This window comes from Salmo trutta, chromosome 22 (genome assembly GCF_901001165.1).
Source record: "Salmo trutta chromosome 22, fSalTru1.1, whole genome shotgun sequence".
NCBI classification, from domain to species: Eukaryota; Metazoa; Chordata; class Actinopteri; order Salmoniformes; family Salmonidae; genus Salmo; species Salmo trutta.
In genome coordinates, this window is record NC_042978.1 from 2,565,652 (window position 1) to 2,591,371 (window position 25,720).

Here is a 25,720-nt window from a genome sequence, read left to right on the forward strand (position 1 = left end):
ATGGCATGTCATTAGTAAAGTTTAAAAAAATTAAGGGGCCTAAACGGCTGCCCTGGGGAATTCCTGATTCTACCTGGATTATGTTGGAGAGGCTTCCATTAAAGAACACCTTCTGTGTTCTGTTAGACAGGTAAATCTTTATCGACAATATAGCAGGGGGTGTAAAGCCATAACACATATATTTTTCCAGCAGCAGACTATGATTGATAATGTCAAAAGCCGCACTGAAGTCTAACAAAACAGCCCCCACAATCTTTTTATCATCAATTTCTCTCCGCCAATCATCAGTCATTTGTGCTGTGCTTGTTGAATGTACTTCCCTATAAGCGTGCTGAAAGTATGTTGTCAATTTGTTTACTGTAAATAGGCATTGTGTCACGGACGTCGTAAGGATTGGACCAAGGCGCAGCGGGTAAAGTGCTCATCTTCTTAATTTATTAAAGAAAACACTTAAACAAAATAAACATACGATGAAAAACAGTTCCATAAGGCACACAGGCTACACAGAAAATAACCACCCACAAAACACAAGTGAAACAAACCCCAACTAAATATGGCCTCCAATTAGAGGCAACGACAACCAGCTGTCTCTAATTGGAGGTCCTACCAAAACCCCAACATAGAAATAGAAAACTAGATTTAAACATAGAACCTAAAACCAAAAACACCGAAACACACAAAACAAACACCCCCTGCCACGCCCTGACCAAACTACAATGACAAATAACCCCTTTTACTGGTCAGGACGTGACAGTACCCCCCCCCCCCCCCAAAGGTGCAGACCCCGAATGCATCTCAAAAACAAAAACCCCACAAAAACAACCCCAAACAATCCTCCCACTACGGAGGTGGCTCTGGGCGTAGCTCCCGTTCAGAAGACTCCGGGCTGGGGAGCGTTGCTGGAGACTCCGGGCTGAGGAGCGTCGCTGGAGACTCCGGGCTGAGGAGCGTCGCTGGAGACTTCGGGCTGAGGAGCGTCGCTGGAGGCTCAGGGCTGAGGAGCGTCGCTGGAGGCCAAGTGCTCACAGCAGGCACTGGCTGTACCGGGTTATGGAGGCGCACTGGAGGCCTGGTGTGTGGGGCTGGCTTTGGAGGCGCCAGACGAGTAACACACACCTCAGGGCAAGTGCGGGGAGCAGGAACAGGACATACTGGACTGGGCAGGCGCACTAGAGGCCTGATGCGTGGGGCTGGCTTTGGAGGCGCCAGACTAGTGACACGCACCTCAGGGCTAGTGCGGAGAGCAGGAACAGGACGTACTGGACTGGGCAGGCGCACTAGAGGCCTGATGCGTGGGGCTGGCTTTGGAGGCGCCAGACTAGCAACACGCACCTCCGGGCTAGTGCGGGGAGCAGGAACAGGGTAAACTGGACCGAGGAGATGCACTGGTGGCCAGATGCGCTGCGCCGGCGCACTTCTCCCTGGCTGCCGGGCCATCTCTCGCTCGGCAACGCTGCGGAGCCCTTATTGACCGCACCGGACTGTGCGTGCGTATGGGCGACACAGTGTGTATCTCCGCATAACAAGGTGCTTGCTTGATCCGTCGCTCCGCATAATAAGCACGGGGAGTTGGATCAGGTCTCCATTCTGACTCTGCCCAACTCCCCGTGTGCCCCCCCACCTAATTTTTTGGGGGGATGCCTTTCGGCCTCATGTAGCTCCCTTAATTTCCTCTCCCAGAAACGTCGTTCTGCCTCCCACGTCCACCCTTCTCCTCGGTGCTCCAATCCCCGTCGCTTGGTCCTTGTTTGGTGAGTGGTTCTGTCATGGGCGTCGTCAGGATTGGACCAAGGCGCAGCGGGTAAAGTGCTCATCTTCTTCATTTATTAAAGAAAACACTTAAACATAATAAACGTACGACGTAAAACAGTTCCATAAGGCACACATGCTATACAGAAAATAACCACCCACAAAACACACGTGAAACAAACCCCAACGAAATATGGCCTCCAATTAGAGGCAACGACAACCAGCTGGCTCTAATTGGAGGTCATACCAAAACCCCATCATAGAAATAGAAAACTAGATTTAAACATAGAAATAGAAAACATAGAACCTAAACTAAAAACACCGACACACACAAAACAAACACCCCCTGCCACGCCCTGACCAAACTACAATGACAAATAACCCCTTTTACTGGTCAGGATGTGACACATTGTATCTGGTCAAACACATTTTTTTCCAAAAGCTTACTAAGGGTTGGTAACAGTCTAATTGGTCATGTAATGGCTGTGATAGGAGAAAACTGAGGATGGATCAACAACATTGTAGTTACTCCACAATACTAACCTAATTCACAGAGTGAAAAGAATATTCCAAAACATTTATCCTGTTAACAATAAGACACTAAAGTAAAACTGCAAAAAAATTGGCAACTTCATGTCCTGAATACAAAGCGTTATGTTTGGGGCAAGTCCAACACAACACATCACTGAGTAACACTCTTCATATTTTCAAGCATGATGGTGGCTGCATCATGTTATGGGTATGCTTGTCATGGGTATGCTTGTCATCGGCAAGGACTAGGGAGTTTTTACTGGATAAAAAAATAACAGAATAGTGCTAAGCATAGGAAAAATCCTATAGGAAAACCTGGATCATGTCTGTTTTCCAACAGACACTGGGAGACAAATTCACCTTTCAGCAGAACAATTACCTATAACACAAGGCCAAATATACACTGGAGTTAATAACCAAGATGACATTGAATGTTCCTGAGCGGTCTAGTTACAGTTTTGACTTAATCTTTTACTGCAATGGGCTGCTAAATCATGGTCACACCGAGTGTTTCTTGGTAGTCTTAAACAAATCTAGTTTGAAACAAATGTATACACCTCACACACATGGTTATTGGTTTTAAAAAAAGAAGACACCTGTACCATGTCAGATATAGAGTTGAAATGTATTCAATGTTGATTTTGCATCCCAGAATTACAGAGGACTGAAATATACTGCTCAGAAAAATAAAGGGAACACTTAAACAACACAATGTAACTCCAAGTGAATCACACTTCTGTGAAATCAAACTGTCCACTTAGGAAGCAACACTGATTGACAATACATTTCACATGCTGTTGTGCAAATGGAATAGACAACAGGTGGAAATTATAGGCAATAAGCAAGACACCCCCAATAAAGGAGTGGTTCTGCAGGTGGAGACCACAGACCACTTCTCAGTTCCTATGCTTCCTGGCTGATGTTTTGGTCACTTTTGAATGCTGGCGGTGCTTTCACTCTAGTGGTAGCATGAGATGGAGTCTACAACCCACACAAGTGGCTCAGGTAGTGCAGCTCATCCAGGATGGCACATCAATGTGAGCTGAGGCAAGAAGGTTTGCTGTGTCTGTCAGCGTAGTGTCCAGAGCATGGAGGCGCTACCAGGAGACAGGCCAGTACATCAGGAGACGTGGAGGAGGCTGTAGGAGGGCAACAACCCAGCAGCAGGACCGCTACCTCCGCCTTTGTGCAAGGAGGAGCAGGAGGAGCACTGCCAGAGCCCTGAAAAATGACCTCCAGCAGGCCACGAATGTGCATGTGTCTGCTCAAACGGTCAGAAACAGACTCCATGAGGGTGGTATGAGGGCCCGACGTCCACAGGTGGGGGTTGTGCTTACAGCCCAACACCGTGCAGGACGTTTGGCATTTGCCAGAGAACACCAAGATTGGCAAATTCGCCACTGGCGCCCTGTGCTCTTCACAGATGAAAGCAGGTTCACACTGAGCACGTGACAGACGTGACAAAGTCTGGAGATGCCGTGGAGAACGTTCTGCTGCCTGCAACATCCTCCAGCATGACCGGTTTGGCGGTGGGTCAGTCATGGTGTGGGGTGGCATTTCTTTGGGGGGCCGCACAGCCCTCCATGTGCTCGCCAGAGGTAGCCTGACTGCCATTAGGTACCGAGATGAGATCCTCAGACCCCTTGTGAGACCATATTCTGGTGCGGTTGGCCCTGGGTTACTCCTAATGCAAGACAATGCTAGACCTCATGTGGCTGGAGTGTGTCAGCAGTTCCTGCAAGAGGAAGGCATTGATGCTATGGACTGGCCCGCCCATTCCCCAGACCTGAATCCAATTGAGCACATCTGGGACATCATGTCTCGCTCCATCCACCAACGCCACGTTGCACCACAGACTGTCCAGGAGTTGGCAGATGCTTTAGTCCAGGTCTGGGAGGAGATCCCTCAGGAGACCATCCGCCACCTCATCAGGAGCATGCCCAGGCGTTGTAGGGAGGTCATACAGGCACGTGGAGGCCACACACACTACTGAGCCTCATTTTGACTTGTTTTAAGGACATTACATCAAAGTTGGATCAGCCTGTAGTGTGGTTTTCCACTTAAATTTTGAGTGTGACTCCAAATCCAGACCTCCATGGGTTGATAAATTGGATTTCCATTGATTATTTTTGTGTGATTTTGTTGTCAGCACATTCAACTATGTAAAGAAAAAAGTATTTAACAAGATGATTTCTTTCATTCAGATCTAGGATGTGTTGTTTAAGTGTTCCCTTTGTTTTTTTGAGCAGTGTATAACAAAACTGTTTGCCATAGAAACACAGGATTTTCAGCGTTTAAAAAATATATATGTTTAGTAATTATGAAATTATGAAAAATATTAATAACATTCCACCCATGAGGCCACTAGGTCATTTGATCAACAACATCATCTAGCAATGATCTACTTGACAGAGCTTGAAGAATGTTTTAAAGAATGATGTGTAAATATTGTACAATCCAGGTGTGCATTGCTCTTAGAGACTTACCCAGAAAGACTCACAGCTGTAATCACTGCCCAAGGTGATTGTAACATGTATTAACTCAAGGGTGTGAATACTTATCTAAATGAGACATTTCTGTATTTCATTTTCAATAAATGTGCAAACATTTCTAAAAACATTGAAGTATTGTGTGTAGATTTGTGGAAAAAAATCTATTTAATCGATTTTTAATTAAGGCTGTAACACAACAAAATGTGGAATAAGTCAAGCAGTATGAATACCTTCTGAAAGCACTGTAAACCTAGTCCTGAAAGCCCTTGGAATATACAGTACCATTCGAAAACCTGAGGAAGTTTTTGTCAGCTAAAAGACAGTGGATGGTATATCCAAGCCATTTGCCCCTCCCAACAATTGAAATAGGCACATTCAAACAGAGGCAGAGATTCAAAACCAAACAGCAAAACATTTTCACCAAAAAATACCTAGATTTTGTCATTACAACAAAATTACATAAAATATTTAATAGAAATTCTTTCTGAAATGTTAATTTTCTAAAAGACAACATGCTAGCAATGCTTGGACCATAAGTTTTGTTTCTGAAGAGGGATTGAAAGGGTGGTTGTTTAAAAAAAAAGTATATTCATAGCAAATCAGCCAGCATCTGCTGGCAATCAACACTCATATTTTTCCATTATAACCTTCCCCAGGCTTTTGAGAACAACGTGAGCCAAGCCAGAAAGCAGAGGCTATGCTAAGCCTATATTGGCTGTTATTCTTTATATTTGTAAATTAACTCAAATAAATACAAATACAGGAGTCATGAACAAAGGTTGGTTCATTATGCTCAAAACTACATTGAAATATATTTAGGGGAGAGTGGAGTATGTTGAGACATTTTTTACATTCAGCATCACTACGTCTAGGGGAATATAATATTCTATAACAAAGATATCTAAGTACAGTGCCTTCGGAAAGTATTCACACCCCTTGACTTTTTCCACATTTCATTTGGTTACATTATGGCTTTAGTCTAAAATTGATTAAAAAAAAAAAAAAAGGTTTTTACTTTTTAATAAAAAATTAAAAACAGATACGTTATTTAGATAAGTATTCAGACCCTTTGCTATGAGACTCTAAATTGAGCTCAGGTGAATCCTGTTTTCATTTATCATCCAACCTGACAGAGCTTGAGAGGATCTGCAGAGAATGGGAGATACTCCCCAAATACAGGTGTGCCAAACTTGTAGCGTCATACCCAATAAGACTCGAGGCTGTAACCGCTGCCAAAGGTGCTTCTACAAAGTACTGAGTAACGGGTCTGAATACTTATGTAAATGTGTAATTTTCCATTTATTTTTGGGGGAATTAGCAAAAAATTCTAAAAACCTGATTTTGCTTTGTCATTACGGGGTATTGTGTTTAGACTGATGAGGAAAAAATACAATTTAATCCATTTTAGAATAAGCCTGTAACCTAACACAATTTGGAAAAAGTCAAGGGGTCTGAATACTTTCCCTGTACCCCTGGAAATAACCAGAATTAATGTAAACACAACAGTTTTGAAAACATAGCTTGTCCAAAGAAGTGGTCTAGGTATGGGGTAAATTGAGCATAGGAATTGGGTAAGTTGAGCCGCCTTGGGGTAAGTGAGGGCTGGTGTCCTGTAACAGTGGGTGATGATGCTGGTAGGTCAAAGTTGAATTCAAGGAATAGGGGTTTGGTATATTGTCTATCTTAAATGTATGCCTACATTCAGATATAGATCTCTGTCTTCAATATTACTTACCCTTCCATTTATTGACCAGTTGTCTGGGACATGGATGTTGTTTCGATGTGCTAATTCGTAGGCAAGTTCTCTGCATTTGAGGCTACTAAGCCCATGAAACTGGTCTGCAAGATTCTTGATATGGTTAGCAAGCTCAACCTCCATTTCATCAGATAAGAAGTTGTGCCCCTCTGCTACTCTGTCATAGCCTCTCTTTCACACAGGTACATGTTTGTTTTCTTTTTTGTCAATGTACCTCTTCAGTGTCATTCAGACTATATTTCATCACTTGCTGCTGCTCAAATGGACTTCTTCCCTTCTCTCACTTCCTTGGCTTCTCTCTCTCAAGAACCTCAAGGGGGGCTAGACCCCTGCTTGTTTACGGTGCATGATGATGTCTGCTCTGTAACAAAAATCTGGAGTTCATATGCATGACACATTGCACAAATATTATGCATATTATGGATAAAACTGACTAAATGTAATAATAATTTGTATGGTATATTGTGGCCATTATCTCAATTTACCCCAAGGCAAAATGTTGACTTTATTAGCCCACACAGGTACAAGGATGCACTTTCATGCTAGGTTTAGGACCTCATATTGTAGCTTATAGAGACCCCAACTGATATACAAAACAATCTTAAAACAATATACTTTTGCTTAGATACAATCATCATGAAACCTATAATACAATAAATATATTTTACTTTTCTGTGGTTTCTTCCTTTACTGACTCCATGAAATGATGACCTCTTCCTAAATATTTGGTCACATGATTAATTTTGTTTATGGTCTCCTAGAAACAAAGGGTGACTCAACCAAACCTTTGGCTCAACTTACCCCACTCACCCCTCAACTGTTTAAATTGACAATTGATTCAGTCTCACGTAGACGATCACAGTGTTTGTGCAAAATTATAGTGCAAACTTATAAAGGAAGCAAACATACTTTTTTCTGGAGAAGGCAGTGGAAAATGAAGATGAACATTCCTTGGAAGGTGTTGAATATTGTGAAGAGGTAGGCCATCACCACAGAGGACTCGTTGATAAAGAACAAGCCGAACGACCACGTCAGTCCCATCAGGCAAAGCAGTGCAAACGACCCCAGGACCCAGGATCTGAACAAACAAATCAACAAACAAAAACAAAAGGGAAATCCAGTGTGAGGATTGTGTTCTCTTGGAATATTTTGTTCTCTTGGAATAACGATCAATCTGTGCTAGCTAGACCATGACAGGTGGACAGACTGGACATCTACACCGGCAGATTCAGCCAAGGAGACCAAAAACTCAAGACAACATTCACACAATGTTTATGGGACAAGCGAGCTTGTTTACAGATACTGTTCTTTTGGTATCATATCATATCTGGGGGGGTGGGGGATCAGACTCAATAAAAATTATTACCTGTGTTTTGTCTCTCTTTCAACAAGTCTTTAATATATTTATTATTTCTATAGAGGAAAGCCTGGAGCCGGTTGTGTGAAGGTCCTATGGAGCCTTCAAACACCTTCACAGGTGAAAAGACAAAACAGCAAACTGGATAGAGACAAGACGGACGGATGGACGGACAGACATGGGGATGTGAACAGTAAGGAAAGAAAATGAGGAGCACCTTGGAGTGATCACAGAGAGAAAGAGAGAGAGAGAAAGAGAGAGAGAGAGAGAGAGACAGAATGGTGAGGAAAATAAACTACAGGCTGAAGAACAGACTCAGACTTCTGAGGCTAATGTCCTTACTTGATAAATGGTTTATTATCTTCATAGCTAGAGAGCATGATAAGCGGGAAAGAGAAACACAAATTAGATCAGACGCATCACAGCGTGGTTAGTTGGCATTTTGAGGCAGAGATCTTCACCTTTGATTTTAGGAAAATTACGAGGGAATGAAATTAAGAGGCTAACAAGAAGCGAGAGTGTGTGTGTATTTAGCTGTTGATGAAATTACAAAATGTGTAAACTGGTCAGTTCAAACCACTTGCGTGCCGTTCAATTTGTGTTTATGCTACTATGTCCGCTCTGCGATGAAGACAATTTGGGGGAAATGTATGGTGAAAGCTTACCCAGGCAAATCGGTATTATAGTAGCCGTCACAAACGCGATAATTACTGGTGTGGAAGATAGGACAGAGAGAAAAGAAGAAACGCAACAGGAAGAGAAACGAGAGACGCTGCAGATTAGCTTTCTCTTTGACATGCAACATGCAATGACACTGGTGCTATGCTGATTTCCATCCCCCATCTATGTGGTTGACTAACCAAAGTCCTTGAGGATTGGTGCAGACAACATAAGACCACAAGAAGACAACAGAAAATACAGTAATACTTATACGTGTACAAACATTGCTTGGAGGAAACATTTTATGCGGTGTAGTTTCATTACGCACCAAAAAGACAATATCCACTAGCGATTAAACTGCAACATGAATGGAACACATGTAGAAATAGAATGTGAGCAAATGTGCACATTTAAAACACATAATCACCTAATTAATTTCATTAAACATTGCAGAGGTGAACTGGATGTCTATTGGCACTACCTATGGTTGTGTTTTTTTTTATAGTAGTAATTAGACCACTAAAAATAAATGCATCAATGCTCCTACACACAGTGGGATGGAGCTGAGTTGATGTAATAATGTCATGGTGTGAATTAGGATTAGGCTATGCAACCCAGCCATGGCATCGAAAATAACACTCTCTAACCAACAAACCAAAATACCCATGTCTTTCAGGAGCCCCTGTATTCTGCTCACTGATTTCAAGCACAATATACAATATATTGTTTTTTGTCAATGATAAACAATCAAGACTTTGGAAAACATTTACTTTCCCCAAAGCAAAACACTTAGCAAATGCAGAGGTGACTGAGAAAACCAGACTCGTTAAGGGATGGGGAGGGAGTGAAGTTAAGGGAGGGGGGACTTCTTTTCTGGGACTCAAACTGTTTTTGTTCAATGGGAAACACATGATAGTGCTTCCACTCACCCCACCCTGAAGCCCTAACAGCGCATACTTTGAGCCAGAAGCTTCCGAATGGTGTGTGCCATGCCAACACAATCCAGTGGTCGCTGACACAGAGGAATACAACAAAGACTAAAGACCATTCACAAAGTAAATGTTGTCATCATTGCACGACGGTCATGTCATAATCCCCCACCCGAAACCACCAGTCTCTGTGTAAAATATGATCTCCCTGGAGATCAATTAGAATTCCTCTGGTCAATTTTCTGTACGGACAATTTAAATGTGTACCAGATATAGATACATTAATGCTACCGACAAGGACACAAATTCGACTTATCAAAAACATTACCTCTACAGTACATAGAAAAAATGAACCATGCCATACAGTACTATTGTCTTTATGTGCTTGTGGAAATATCTGTCTATTGCCAAGAATATTGGAAAATGTGCATTTACCCAGAATCTCTACTTACTTGATGTTCTCCAATCTGCTGGAGTCTGGTTTCAGAGTAGTGGAGTGCTTCCCCATTTTGTACATGGTGATGACCAGGAAGATGAGATTGAGCTGTCAAAACAGAGTAATGGCATTGTTAATTGATGGAGATTAATGGCCTGGTGAAGGAGAAAAAACTGTTAATTTGTCCATAACTATTAAAATAGGAGTGCCTTCCTGAGCTTCTCTCATCCACTGCCCTAATGTAATAGACATCTATCGTCCTGCAAGACTCAGACAAGCAGACTGGCGCCAAATGTTGTGTCATTCTATATCAATAAGACCATGAACATGCATTAAATCCATCGCAGTCCAGCCAAAAAACACGGCTACAGTCTGGCAACTATAAAACGCTATATGGAATGCAGTATATTTCTCCAATTCCTGTACAGGAAAATAGACAGACAGGGAGTGAGGGAGAGATTCCCATCACTTTCACTTCCTTATTTTAATACCACATGAAATCCCAAGAAAGCCAGTGTTACATATCAAGTTCGGAGTGGGATAGTGTGTGCTGTATCTTTGGGCCCTTAAAAATAAATCTAGGCAGAGTCCCTCTGTCCAGTGTCTGTGTTCTTTTGCCCATCTTAATATTTAATTTTTATTGGCGAGTCTGAGATATGGCTTTTTTTCTCAACTCTGCCTAGAAGGCCAGCATCCCGGAGTCACCTCTGGATGAGACTGGTGTTTTGCGGGTACTATTTAATGAAACTGAAATGTAATGAAACTGCCAGTTGAGGACTTGTGAGGCGTCTGTTTCTCAAACCAGCCGTTTCCAGTTACAATAGTCATTTACAACATTCACAATGTCTACACTGTATTTTTGATCAATTTGATGTTATTTAATGGACAAAAAATGTGCTTTTCTTTCAAAAACAAGGACAAGTGACCTCAAACTTTTGAACGGTAGTGTATGTTATAAACAGGGTTCGTACAGACATTGGCAAGTCAAATTCAAGGACTTTCAAGGAATTCTTCAAGCACTAAATTGCAGTTTTCAAGGGCCTCGATTTTATATTTAAAAGTATAGAAAAAAACTCTCCCACAAAAGCATGCAAAAAGTGTCATTACAACTTTAAGACTAACGCATTTTATAGTTCTTCCTAATGGCACTATGCATTGGCATTCAAATTATGACATTCTAAGTATGACAGGATAATATGGACATTGCCTGACTAAATAGATTGCATGCGTGACGATTTGTATAGCCTAACCGTAGAGGTGTTGGCGACACAAGCGCACTGATAAAGCCTGTCCGAGTAGGCTAGCAGTAGCTTTATGCTCACACTCGCCATTTGAGATGTTGTAGGGGTTTGTATCATGTTTTTCAAACGAGAAAGCACCACCGAAAAAAGAGTTCTCTTTGTAATGGAACGCTTTGTATGGAAAGCCAAGTTGAAGCCAACATTGTCGTCCTCACAATAGCTCTACGTGGTTTTACCGCAACAAATTAACAGACAAGCGCAACCCATGTCAATTGAAATGACGGGAAACAAACAAAAGCGTCTCTCTCAAAACAACTGATCAGAAATAAAATTTGTGGATAATTATATTGAGCAGTCCAAGCATATAAATCGTCTCCAATAATTTCAAGGACTTTTCAACGACAAAATAGAGGAAATGTCAGATTTTTAAGGTATTTGATTTTCTGAGCTCCAAATTCAAGTACTTCAAGCACTCTGAACCCTGGACAAATGTAGGAAGGCTGCTAATAAATTATAGAAACAAACAAACAACCAACAACAAAACATGTTTGTTCTACTAATAGAAACCTTCCACATCTTGACTTCAGAAATTAAGAAATTCTGGTGAGGGGTGATTTAACTATATTCATTTTAAATAGTTTACTTAGTTGAACATGAACAAAGCTTTTCAATTGTCTCAGGTTATCTTCTGAATGCTGCAAGAGCGAATGAAAGAGAAAAAGAGGGTGAAAACACCAATATGAAGGAATGAGACAAATGGAGGTGCTGTGTGAACTCCATAATGTACTGGACATGTCTGGCTGTTCATTCACGCTCCCCTTGCGCTCTACTGCACTCTGCTATGAAAGGAGTAGCTAGGTGATCAATATCTCCCCCTCCCCCGCCTAATCAACCAGTGGAGTCACAGAACAATAAGCAGAGCATAACAAGCGAGGGCGAGAAAAAAAAACATAAATGGAGCAGCTCCTTTTATATCATGGACTTTCAGAGTAATGCAACGTTTTGTTTATGCCGCCATCAGACAAATCATTTTTATCACTTCGCTTGCATGAGTCGGGCACTTGGAAATGCCTTTCACACACCCTGGAGTGGTGACATGGATCCAATGAGACAGAGGACGGAGACAACAGTACTTTAAAGGACCCTAGCTAGCATGGCACATGTTCACTACCCCCACCAACATGCTTTCTCTGCCTTCCCCAGGGCCCGGTCTACCTAGTGAGAGTGGCAGCCTGCAAGCTACTATGCCTGGGCCTCTCTCTCTCTCTCTGCCCTGAATCATCACCGCTAGCCAAGCAGAAGCATCTCTGCCACACTGGGACCGAGGAGAAAGCTTTTTCCTGAGCGAGTATGTGTCGAGTGTGTGCTACAACCCTGAACTCCTTGTGAACTGGGGATGAAATATTAAAGGTGCAGATGGAGCTGTCTGGATGATAGGAACTGCTTGCGACGTGTCATGATCCAAAGGCTTGCTGTTAAAGCATCTCAGGCATACTAATGGTTTCCCCCCACCACTCATTACTTCCATGTTCCTTCTTCATGGAGCTAATACCCTCTGTGCCCGGAGACAGGGCCAACTAACCTCTTGCCTGAGAACAAGGCTGAACAGAGTGCTTCTTCAAGCTTCACTTCAAGCCTGGGCTTTAAGACGGCTTTCAGGGAGGTGGGGGGGGGGTAAAAAAAAACTAGGGAGGAAGAGGAAAAACAACATTTTTGTGAGTGCTTTTCACTGAGCCTGACCAACTCGGGTTAGACCAAAAGTTACACAGCGGGAGAGTATGGTGTTCGAAGACAGGAGCTGTGGCTGCTACAGCTAGCCACTGAATGTGAGATTGGATGCTTTTTTTGTCTGTCTGTGTCTTTCTCTCTCTCGCGCTCTGCTCTCTCTTCTATCTATTTGACAAGGATAAAGCCAATTTGTTGAGGAACCAGGGTCACAGGTTGTGGAAAACCTTGCTCCCACACATTCCCTTGAGATCCCCTACCCTTGTGCTTCACTGTTTGTTGTCAATTTTTGCAAAAAGTCAAAAAGCAGCATTACGATACCTCCCTCCGCTAGAACTGCAAATCCTCATTCCTGTCCACATTAGCACTGCAACAATATATCAGTTTTGTCAGGGTCACCGTTTTATCATGCAGGTCACTGGGACTGGGATTCCGGATTATCGTCTCAACAGCCAACACATTTTTTCATGCAAATAATTCTGATACCAAAGAGAAAAAACAACAATGTCCAATTTAGAGAATAACTATCTCACGCAGCTGGCAGAGCATTTGCTGACATGGGGATACATATTTAACACACCCCCTTTAATTTGCAATTTAAGGGAATATTATTATATTTCTCTACTGAACGGGTAAGTCGTTCGTGTGTTACAAAACCTTGCTGGCCGTTGTCATAAAGCAGTAAAGCACCGCAATAAGATGCGGCAAAGAGGAAGCCCTTTTTCTGGCCACTGTGTTCTTGCTCAGGGAGGTCAGCGCGTCTGTAAATCCATCCATTACGCCCGATAATGAACACAGCGCTGAGCAAATATTGCTCTTCCTCCCTCTGCACAGGAGACAGTTTCGAGACTGTTACCATTCACCTGGTGTGAAAGAGGCCAAAACAATAGACAGTCAAAAGGGCTCTAAGGGCTCTGACATCTGATGAATGCCACCAGCTATTTCTTATTTATTTTTTTCCAAATGGGAAAAAAATACTCCCCCAGGCCTCTTCCCTGGGAGCCACCGAACCTCCATTGATCGAGTTGGAGATAATAATGTCATGACGAGTAAATAACGCTTGAACAGCACATACACTGAATGTACAAAACATTAGGAACATTTGCTTTCAGAACTGCCTCAATTCATCAGGGCATACAAGGTGTCGAAATCCTTCCACAGGGATGCTGGCCCATGGTGACTCCAATACTTCCCACAGTTATGTCAAGTTGGCTGGATGTCCTTTGGATGGTGGAACATTCTTGACACACACAGGAAACTGTTGAGTGTGTAAAACCCAGCAGCATTGCGGTTCTTGACACACTCAAACCGGTGCGCCTGGCACCTACTACCATACCCGGTTCAGAGGCACACATACACAATCCATGTCTCAAAGCTTAAAAATCCTTCTTTAACCTGTCTTCTCCCATTCATCTACACTGATTGAAGTGGATTTAAAAAAGGATATCAATAAGGGATCATAGCTTTCATCTGGATTCACCTGGTCAGTGATGTTTTTTTTATAAGGACTTACAGACTCATGGTCAAAACATATAGACAAAGGTTGCTAAAACGGGAAGAGGTCTGTCCATGATAAGGCATTGCTCTGCTTTCTTGACATCTCAGTCAACCAGACAGGTCCTACAGGCTCTAGTTTTGTCACACCTGGACTATTGCCCAGTTGTGTAGTCATGTGCGGCAAAGAGGGACAGGTAAATTGCAGTTGATCCAGAACAGAGCAGCACATATTGCACTTAGATGTACACAGAGGGTGAATGTCAGGAACATGCATGTCTATCTCTCTTGGCTCAAAGTTGAGGAGAGATTGACTGCATCACTATTGGTCTTTGTGCAAGGTACTGAACTGTTTGTTCAAGCAGTCAGCACACAATTCGGCCACTTTTGTTGGATCGAATCCCCGAGCTGACAAGGTAAAAATCTGTCTTTCTGCCCCTGAGCAAGGCAGTTAACCCACAGTTCCCCGGGCGCCGAAGACGTCCGCACCTCTCTGATTCAGAGGGGTTGGGTTAAATGCGGAAGACATATTTCAGTTGAAGGCATTCAGTTGTACAACTGACTAGGTATCCCCCTTTCCCTTATCAGTACAACACAAGACATGCATTCAGAGGTCTCTTCACAGTCCCCAGGTCCAGAACACAGGCTAGGGAAATGCACAGTATTACATAGAGCCATGACTACATCGAACTCTCTGCCACCCAAGGAAACTTATGCTAGCAATAAAACCACATTCAAAAACCAGATAAAAGAGCACCTTACCGCACCATGGGGACTGTGAAGAGACAGACATGTTTTATATATTTTGCATTGTATTTTGCACTGTATTATTTATTGTATTATGTAGGTGGGTGACCTTGCACGAATCCTTGGCTTGTGCGAGCTGGAACGGCTCAAAGGGCAGGATCCATCTCCTGTTTCTTAAGCGTGAGGCAGAGGCAGGAGATTATCTAGTGTATATTATGTGTATTAAGTATATTATGACTATTATATTATGTATTTTATTTGTTGTGTTTAGTTTCCTGTTTGGACCCCAGGAAGTGGTTAATTCTGGATCCCAATAAATACTACTAATACTACTAAATACTACAGCATGGGGGCATGAGAAGAACAGAGATGTTTTGTATTTTGTGTCCTCCTTTCAGACAGAAACTGTTACTCCAAGACATTTAGGACTATATTAGGCTAATTAGGTACATTCAGAAAATGGATTTGAGCAGAAAACAGTGGGTTTCACAACAACAAACCTTAAGTCTTTTCACACTGTGGCTGTTGTACATGTCATCGGTCCTTGATACAGACAATTGCGAGTAACTATGAACATACTGTATCAGTGTGGCCAATCATTGAGGAACATTTTTCTCTCTCTCTTTTCCTATCTCTCTCCCTCTGCCTCTCAGGAAAAGAAAACTAACTTACCATGATGATGAAGGTGACAGGTCCTAAAAAGCTCCATATGAAGTGATTGTCCACTCTTAGCCAGCAACTACGATGGAAGATAAAACAAATATTAGGAATCCGTAAAAGAACAACACACACGTAAGAGGAACAACAACTAAACCCAGTCTATCAACAGCCTCCTTAGGCCAAATATTAATGCATGGGCATGAATTATGAGGACAAAAACGTACCCTGCCCCTCAATGAAAAAGCAACCTAAAAAAAGCCATCTAAAAACAAAGCCCCACATTGCAGTTACACGGTTACACAAGACAAAAGTGAGGACTCTAGCCTCAATCCTGAAGCTTAGCTAAAATACTATCATTAATCTATGTAAAAGCCTTTTTCCAGACAGCACTCCTCTCTTTAAGAGAGCATTTAAAAACAAGAGGTCGCAGGAGGGTCTTTGAACAGAAAGGCATTAATGTTGCCATGCCCCCATAGAAACCACAGTGTTGAGTCTGTCAGGCTCTTTAAAATGACATAAAAAATGGATCAGTCCATTCCAGGAAGGGGTCCCAGGTGCAGACAAAAGCAACAACAGCAAAGATAGTTCTTAGTCACTTTTTAGCGTCTATACCGCATATACACACGGAATAAATGAACTATGACAGTTTTTTTGAGAACAAAATAGCGGAAACATTTTTACGTACGCTTTCTTTGTCCCGTAGCTCCTGTAGTCGATAGCAGCAGAGACACCCACCACAATGGCTGGGAGAAGGTATCCAGATACATAGTAGTACTTTCTCCTTGAATGTTCACTCTCGAAAACTTCCACCATCATCAGGTACAACTGAACGCCCTCCAAACACATCCAGGAAAACGAGGCCAGGAAGAAGAAATGCAAAATCCCAGCGACGATGGAACAGCCAATCTATAGTGGATGGATTAATAGTTTCAATTGATCAAAATATTATAGATATTAACTTCAAATAAAGTAACAACTTATGAGGAATTAACTGAGCAACAACATTCCATGTTAATCTTCTCAAATCCCAATGAAAATGATGTCATTCAATTGAGTGTAACTGTCATTATACAGTGGTTATGTGCATTTCAATGTAAGTAATGAACAGAAGTAAAAGTTATCACACTTCCCTTTGAAAGACAAAAAAATATTCAAACACACTATGCTCCGAACAGGTTCGCTCAAGTTCGACCTTGCAGCTGGCTGCTTAAATGACAGTTGTCTTGAAAGGCTAAGTGCTGCAGCCTCCATGGTCAACCTATTTGAATTACTTCTGGTTTTGTCCTTTCATTGAGCCTTGGTTTTACAGTGAATACTGACTGTGTGGAGGTGGAAGGTACTATGACTACACAAAGGCCATGGAGAGAAGAAGAACTAAAAGAGAATACAGAGGAAATTGAAGAACTAAAAAGGGTGCAGAGGCTGTATTGAGTGTTTCAGAACGTTCTAAACGATAGCTTTCAGTGACGAAGAAAAAAGTGGAAAGTACTGCATGACATCCCTCCTCTGTAATCCATATTAATGATGCTGTCTGTCTGACCCATGCCATGCAGAGGACAAGTACTGAAGGTTAAACACAACTATGTTTGAAAGTCTCATGACTTTCACATTGAAGGGTTTTTAGTTTGGGATGCAATAGAAAAATATATATAAAATAATATGTTCACAAAAAATTGGTACATCTGTGCTGCTTACCTTGGGTTCAGTCATATCAATACCGATTAGGAATATTAACTCGGCAATGAAGAGATTGATGCACAAGTTCTTGTGGATGGTGTTGCGATCGCTCTGCAGGCCCCGGAAGAAGCAGAAGGTGAAAATGCTGATGGCCAAGCACACCAGTGAGACAACGATGCCCACCCGGGTGATGACAGTCAAGAGTAATTCGTGCACTCCAACTTGGCCCTGCGGGGATAACGGATGGGGCAAATTAATATGCCTGTTTTTGTCAATAAAAAATAGAGGACGGCCAATGCTTCCATACTTCATTTCGGCAAGTGCCACGGGAAAATTACTTTTCTATTTCATGGGAGACATGAGGAAATAAATGCTCAGCAGCCATCAATCATGGGCTGAGCCCTTCAGATGAGTACAATTAGCGTCTGATAGAGGACAACTGACTGGGTGGAATTTAAAGCAAGGCGCTGTAGTTAGGGCGCGTCATTTTAACTCCTACAGAGGCTTTTTTAAATTCCTACAACCTGCATACACCTGGAAAACATGGAGTTTTAAACATGGAGTATTAGGCCTACAGACCCTCATGAAATACACTTTGTGGTACAATAAAATCATTGAAATGAATGGGCTTTAGGAAAAGGAATTCATCTAATGAATAGAGGAAAAAAAGATGCTAGATGATACTGCAAATCTACCGAAATGTACATTAGAAATAAGTGTATTTAACTATTTCATGTGTTATCTTCTGTGATTTCTTTGTACTTTTAAATTGGTTTTAACTCTACAAATTGTTTTACCCAAGAATAAATAAATTAATCAATATACCAAAACAGGAGCTGCTTACCGAGATTTCCTGATGTGCCATGAGAACTGCAAAGTTGGTGAGATGACTGCAGGAGCAGGTGGTGTGGGTCTTATTGGAGCCCAGGAGCTTGCAGCCCTGGGTGGACCAGTATCCCATCATGCTCCTCTCCGAATAATTCCAAAAGGAGCAATTGGAGTTGAAGTAGTGGTCCATCTGGTGATAAGATTAAGTGTTGAAATAACTGACTGTCCAAATCATAATTTGTACAGAACCTATTAACTTTTTTCCACTCGCATAAAGATACTGAACTGATAAAGGGGAGGTGCATAATGCATTTTCTTAATTTATTTAATAAAATAATATCTAATTTGGTTGCCTACTTACTAAATTTACCAAAGCAATACCAACAGGACCCTGAACAGCTTCTACTCCCAAGCCATAATACCACTAAATAGTTAACCAAATAGCTACACGGTCTATCTGCATTGACCCTCCCCCTGTACTAACTATTTTAACTCATCACATATGCTGCTATATGTACATATCTACCTCAATTACCTCGTACGCCAGCGGCAGGTAGCCTAGTGGGGCGGCAGGTATCCTAGTGGTTAGAGCGTTGGGCCAGTAATCGAAAGGTTGGTAGATCGAATCCCCGAGCTGACAAGGTACAAATCTGTTGTTCTGCCCCTGAACAAGGCAGTTAACCCACTGTTCCTAGGCTGTCATTGTAAATAAAAATTTGTTCTGAACTGACTTGCCTAGTTAAAAAAATAAACATCAACTCAGTAATTGTACCCTGTGAATATTTAAGTGATAAGGCCCGAGAAGCCAGTGTTTGGAGGATATATTGTCAGGGGTGTTGTTAGGCCCAAGATGAAATCCTGACACAAATCCAGGGTTGCTACCCAAGCCGGCTGGTTGTTCTATCAGTTTGGTTGCCAGAGACGCAACCTAGTTGTTAAGACTAGGTGCCTTTTGGCGGACTGTCATGTGCTTTTTACTGAGGAGTGGCTTCCATCTGGCTACAGGCCTGATTGGTGGAGTGCTGCAGAGGTGGTTGTTCTTCTGGAAGGTTTTCCCATCTCCACAGAGAAACTCTGGAGCTTAGGTTCTTGGACACGTTCCTGACCAAGGCCCTTCTCCCCCAATTGCTCAGTTTGGCGGCCAGCTCTAGGGAGTCTTGGAGGTTCCAAACTTCTTCAATTCAATACTATTTTTTAAGCTTTTTTTATATAACGTTTATTTAACTAGGCAAGTCAGTGAAGTCTGAATACTTACAGTTGAAGTTGGAAGTTTACATACACTTAGTACCTGTGGACGTATTTCAAGGCCTACCTTCAAACTCATTGCCTCTTTGCTTATGTAAATAAGGTATTTCTGGTTTTCATTTTTAATATGTTTGCTAAAATGTCTAAAAACCTGTTTTTGCATTGCCATTATGGGGTATTTATTCATACTATTTAATCTTTCCAGAAGATATTGTCCCAACACAAATCTAGAGTTGCTACCCAAGCCGGCTGGTCGGTTGGGTAGCTAGAGACGGTTGGTTCGGTTGCTAGAGACGCGACCCAGTTGTTCAGTCTTTTTGTTCTATATCAATGGACGTGACCCAGTCGTTCAGTCTTTTAATTCAGTGTCTTTGGATGCGACCCAGTCTTTTGTTATAAAACGTTATTTTCCCTTGCTTGCTAGCTAGCCAACTATGGCTAACTTACAAAAAGATCAGCCAAAATAACAGCAAAGTAGCCGCATTTGCATTTGTTTAAGCTGTTTTCTGGTACATTTATTTGGATAAATCAATAACAATGCGCTAATGAGGAGCGATTTCGCATGGCATAGAAAATGTGCTCACTCATCAGGACACTGTTGTTCAGACAAGTTAGCCAACAACACAGCTAAAACAATCACTTCAAACTGAAGCTGGAAAGACTGCAAACTAGCTGCACTTTGTTTCGGTTTACACTTTTTCAATCCCAGCTGATTCATGATTTTGACTGATTGAGAAACGCTGCCTGCCTGTTTATTCCTAGTGTTATTATTGTTTCAATTGGTAGGCCAGCTTGTCTTTGGAAATGAACAATTTCCTTGATAAAGAACAGACTCATGCGTAGCCCTCTGTGAGTCCATCTTGACAACTTTAAAAGACAATGAATAATTGATGCTCAAGTAATTTCGTCCTACATTGTATGTCTAATCTATGAGTTAATTTGTTCCTCCATAAAATAAAATGGGAATAATTTATATCCTAATGTTGATATAGACAGTGCCTTCAAAAACTATTCATACCACTTGACTTATTCCAAATTTTGTTGTGTTACAGCATGAATTCAAAATTATTATTTTTCTCACCCATCTACACACAATACCCCATAATGACAAAGTGAAAACAGGTTTTTAGAACATTTTGCAAATGTATTGAAAATGAAATTCATTACTCATTTACATAAGTAATCACACCACAGAGTCAATACTTTGTAGAAGCACTTTTGGCGGCGATTACAGCTTTGAGTTGTCTTTGGGATGTCTGTATCAGTTTTGCACATCTGGATTTGGGGATTTTCTCCCATTCTTCCTTGCAGATTTTCTCAAGTTCTGTTGAGTTAGATGGGAGCGGTAGTGAAGTCTTTCCATATATTTTCAATGGGATTCAAGTCTGGGCTTTAGCTGGGCCACTAAAGGACTTTTACATTTTTGTTCTGAAGCCATTACATTTTCAGACCACAGAATTTTTCATTATCTTCAACATGCCATTTTGCAAACTCCAGGCATGCTGTTGTGTACCTTTTTCTCAGGAGTGGCTTCCATCTGGTCACTCTCCCATAAAGCCCAGATTGGTGAAGAGTTGTAGAGACTGTTGTCCTTCTGGCAAGTTCTCCCACCTCAGCCAAAGAAACTCTGTAGTTCTGTCAGAGTGGTTATTGGGTTCTTGATCACCACGCTGACCAAGGTCTTTCTTGCACGGTTGATCAGTTTGGGCGGACGGCCAGCTCTAGGCAGAGTCTGGTAAGTTCCATATTTTTTTGATTTCCCAATGATGGAGACCACTGTGCTCTTTGAACACTCGAGAAACTGTTTTTTACCCTTCCCCAGATACAGTTGAAGTTGGAAGTTTACATACACCTTAGCCAAATACATTTAAACTCAGTTTTTCACAATTCCTGGCATTTAATCCTTGTAAAAATTCCATGTCTTAGGTCAGTTAGGATCACCACTTTATTTTAAGAATGTGAAATGTCAGAATAATAGTAGAGAGAATGATTTATTTCAGCTTTTATTTCTTTCATCACATTCCCAGAGGGTCAGAAGTTTACATACACTCAATTAATATTTGGTAGCATTGCCTTTAAATTGTTTAACTTGGGTCAAACTTTTCAGGTAGCCTTCCACAAGCTTCCCACAATAAGTTGGGTGAATTTTGGCCCATTCCTCCTGACAGAGCTGGTGTAACTGAGTCCGGTTTGTAGGCCTCCGTGCTCGCAAACACTTTTTTCAGTTCTGCCCACACATTTTCTATAGGATTGAGGTCAGGGCTTTGTGATGGCCACTCCAATACCTTGACTTTGTTGTCCTTAAGCCATTTTGCCAAAACTTTGGAAGTATGCTTGGGGTCACCCCCACAACATGATGCTGCCACCCCCGTGCGTCACGGTTGGGATGGTGTTCTTCGGCTTGCAAGCATCCCCCTTTTTCCTCCAAACATAACGATGGTCATTACGCCAAAGAGTTATATTTTTGTTTCATCAGACCAGAGGACATTTCTCCAAAAAGTACAATCTTTGTCCCCATGTGCAGTTGTAAACCGTAGTCTGGCTTTTTTATGGTGGTTTTAGAGCAGTGGCCTCTTCCTTGCCGAGCGGCCTTTCAGGTTATGTCGATATAGGACTCGTTTTACTGTGGATATAGTTACTTTTGTACCTGTTGCATCCAGAATTTTCACAAGGTCCTTTGCTGTTGTTCTAGAATTGATTTGCACTTTTCGCACCAAAGTACTTTCATCTCTAGGAGACAGAACACATCTCCTTCCTGAGCGGTATGACGGCTGTGTGGTCCCATTTATACTTGCGTACTATTGTTTGTACAGATGAACGTGGTACCTTCAGGCATTTGGAAATTGCTCCCAAGGATGAACCAGACTTGTGGAGGTCTACAATTGTTTTTCTGAGGTCTTAGCTGATTTCTTTTGATTTTCCCATGATGTCAAGCGAAGAGGCACTGAGTTTGAAGGTAGGACTTGAAATACATACACAGGTACACCTCCAATTGACTCAAATGATGTCAATTAGCCTATCAGAAGCTTCTAAATCCATGACATCCTTTTCTGGAATTCTCCAAGCTGTTTAAAGGCACAGCCAACTTAGTGTATGTAAGCTTCTGACCCACTGGGATTGTGACACAGTGAATTATAAGTGAAAAAATCGTTCTGTAAACAATTGTTGGAAAAAAATACTTGTGTCATGCACAAAGTAGATGTCCTAACCGACTTGCCAAAACTATAGTTTGTTAACAAGAAATTTGTGGAGTGGTTGAAAAACGAGTTTTAATGACTCCAACCTAAGTGTACGTAAACTTCCGACTTCAACTGTATATTCCTCATCACAATTCTATTTCAAAGCTCTATAGACAGTTCCTTGGACTTCATGGTATAGTTTCTGCTCTGACATGCAATGTCAACTGTGGGACCTCATATAGACAGGTGTGTTTCTTTCTAAATCATGTACAAACAATTGAATTGGCCACAGGTGGACTCCAATGAAGTTCTCAAGGATGATCAAAGGCCATTGGATGCACCTGAGCTCAACACTCTATTTAGTCAATTTTGAATTCAGTCTGTAACACAACCAAATGTGGAATAAAAAAAAATATATATTTATATACAGGTAACTGACAAAATAAAGGAAACACCAATATAAAGTATCTTAATAGGACGTTTGGCCACCACGAGCCGCATGAACCGCTTCAATGCACCTTGGGATAGATCCTACAAGTGTCTGGAACTCTATTGGAGAAATGCGACACAATTCTTCTACGACTAATTCCATCACTTGGTGTTTAGTTGGTGGTAGTGGAAACGGTGTCTGAGGCGCCGCTCCAGAATCTCCGAAAAGTGTTCTTTTGGGTTGAGATCTGGAGACTGAGACACACACACACACACATCCTTTAAACTGTGTGTGTATCAGTCTGTCTCAGTCACCAGATCTCAATCCAATTGAAGACCTACTCGTCTCAGTCACACACACATATACCAATGGGATCGCGATTGTCTATAGTGATCTAAAACAACACATAAATCTGTGATGCTTTAGGCTAGAAACAAGCGGTAAAATGCCAGAGGAAGACGCGACTCTGATACACATGGGAAGATCTTTACTCTATGACATTCAGAAGCTGACCTACGACCTTCTAAAGTTGAGGACTCAAAGAAATTGGACATTGCTTGGGAAGTAATCTTATACAATGTGTGATTCTGTCGCTATCAATTGATCTATTCACTTTCTGTAAAACAGAATATGTTTAATTGAATTGAAGGTTCATGTAAATTATCATAAATCATATTTGGTAGCGGAATAACATTTTGGGAAATCGGTTCTAGACTTTATTTTCCTTATTCATTATTATTATTATTATCATCATTAAAATAGTAATGAGTCGTGTTAGACTACGTAGAAATGCATTAAATGAGCTTCAAAACAACATTTCCTAGGTCCCTCAAATTAAACAAAATGATGGTGTATTTAATATAGGCTATCTCAATAAACAATGATCTAAACAAATTAAATGTAAATAAGGGGGCCCTGGGGAAAAAAGTTTGGAAACCACTGCTTTAAACCCCCTATTTTTTATATTTAACTAGGCAAGTCAGTTAAGAACAAATTATTATTTACAAAGACGGCCTACCCCGGCCAAACCCGGACCAATTGTGCGCCGCCCTATGGGACTCCCAATCACGGCTGGATGTGAGACAGCCTGGATTCGAACCAGGGTCTGTAGTGATGCCTCTTGCACTGAGATGCAGTGCCTTAGACCGCTGCGCCACTCGGGAGCCCATGCTCCTTTGAGACCCCTCTTTCAAAGTAACTGATATCTCTTCTTCTAGTCATGTAGCTACAATAATGGCCAACTGGGTATTTTTATACATGACCCTAAGCATGATGGGATGTTTTAATTGCTTATATAATTCTGGAACCACACCTGTGTGGAAGCACCTTCTTTCAATATACTTTGTATTCTTCATTTACTCTAGTGTTTCCTTTATTTTGGCAGTTACCTGTATATGCCATTTAGACTACGCTTTTATCCAAAGCGAGTATGTGTGCATACTTTGTACTTTTACATTTTACATTTTGCATACATTTTACCTAGCCAGGCATTTATAATTAAAATGGAAGGATTTCTGTCTGCCAGGCTCTTCTCTTTTCCAGTGGTTTTATGACCTCTCCATTCATTTAGCTTGGGAAGACTTACATCAATGTGTTCCAGGGTGAAAATCACAGGGTCCGTGATGAACACACGACTGGACTCTTTGTTGATGGAGGCGGCGATGATGTCTGAATTTACGGCCACCGACACATTCCGCCCATAAGCATCGTTGGACATTTTGATCGTGGCGTTGTCCGTGCTGAGAAACTGCCCAAGGTTTTTGTACATAACAAACACCAGCTTAGCAACACCTGAAGAAAGGAAAAACAGAATAGGTAAGCGGCTAGGAAAACATGTTCCTTTCAAATAAAAGCAGCAGTAACTGTAGTGTTAAAAAAAACTAAGGGCTGAGAATAAAAAACAGATTAGACCATGAGGGAACATAAGTGGGCCTTGTCAGTTATCTTCAGAAAATATCATGGTGCTGGGTTTTAGGGTTCAAATCCTTAGTGGTCGCTCCTATCTAACAGTCCCACTGAGTAATCACTGTGAATTGTCAGTTTTGACAAGCTGCATTGACAGACCGGTTCGACAGACTCTTCACCTTTTCATAGACACTGGAATGGAACAAAAAGTCTGAGCTAACACTCACACTCGGGATAAACACCCGCATGCAGCTCTGCCTGTGAATTAAGTGAGATTTCTTAGAGGGAAGTGTATGGGGTTTACCATTCCGACTGTTGAGCTTGACAGTATTGGAGGACAGCTGGATAGAAACACCACCCTTGCTGGCCTGTGGAAATTTGAAATCCTGAACCTGGCCGTCCGTGCTGAGCACATACACATCCAGGACTGGGGTTTTGGTGATGAAGGGGGAAAAAAGAGACAAGAAAAGAGAGAGATCGAGAGAGAGATACCAGACGTTACAGTGAGTTTTGAGTAAGACGAGGGCAATAAAAAATAAAATGGAAAATGTTGATGCCAAGGACGTGGTTGCTTACATTCCTAAGGCGAAGCAAGAGTGCAGGGGTGTTAGGTACTACAGCCACTGAAGACATTGTTCAAGTGATTCTATGCAACAACAATGTTGCTGCTGAGTTAAAA

At 41.7% G+C, this 25,720-nt stretch overlaps 1 protein-coding gene across 6 annotated transcripts in view; it reads right to left on the reverse strand.

The window, feature by feature from the left end:
• Window positions 1-25,720, reverse strand: part of adgrl2a (adhesion G protein-coupled receptor L2a) — a 210,813-nt gene that overhangs the window by 10,459 nt on the left and 174,634 nt on the right. For all 6 annotated transcript variants that reach the window (XM_029706291.1, XM_029706293.1, XM_029706292.1 and 3 more), the window contains 8 exons: window positions 25,346-25,468; window positions 24,722-24,927; window positions 18,299-18,472; window positions 17,473-17,682; window positions 16,463-16,683; window positions 15,790-15,856; window positions 9,927-10,018; window positions 7,438-7,606 (listed from right to left, as the gene is read on the reverse strand). In XM_029706291.1, the coding sequence (XP_029562151.1) occupies window positions 7,438-7,606; window positions 9,927-10,018; window positions 15,790-15,856; window positions 16,463-16,683; window positions 17,473-17,682; window positions 18,299-18,472; window positions 24,722-24,927; window positions 25,346-25,468 (1,262 nt within the window). The remainder of the gene's footprint in view (window positions 1-7,437; window positions 7,607-9,926; window positions 10,019-15,789; window positions 15,857-16,462; window positions 16,684-17,472; window positions 17,683-18,298; window positions 18,473-24,721; window positions 24,928-25,345; window positions 25,469-25,720) is intronic.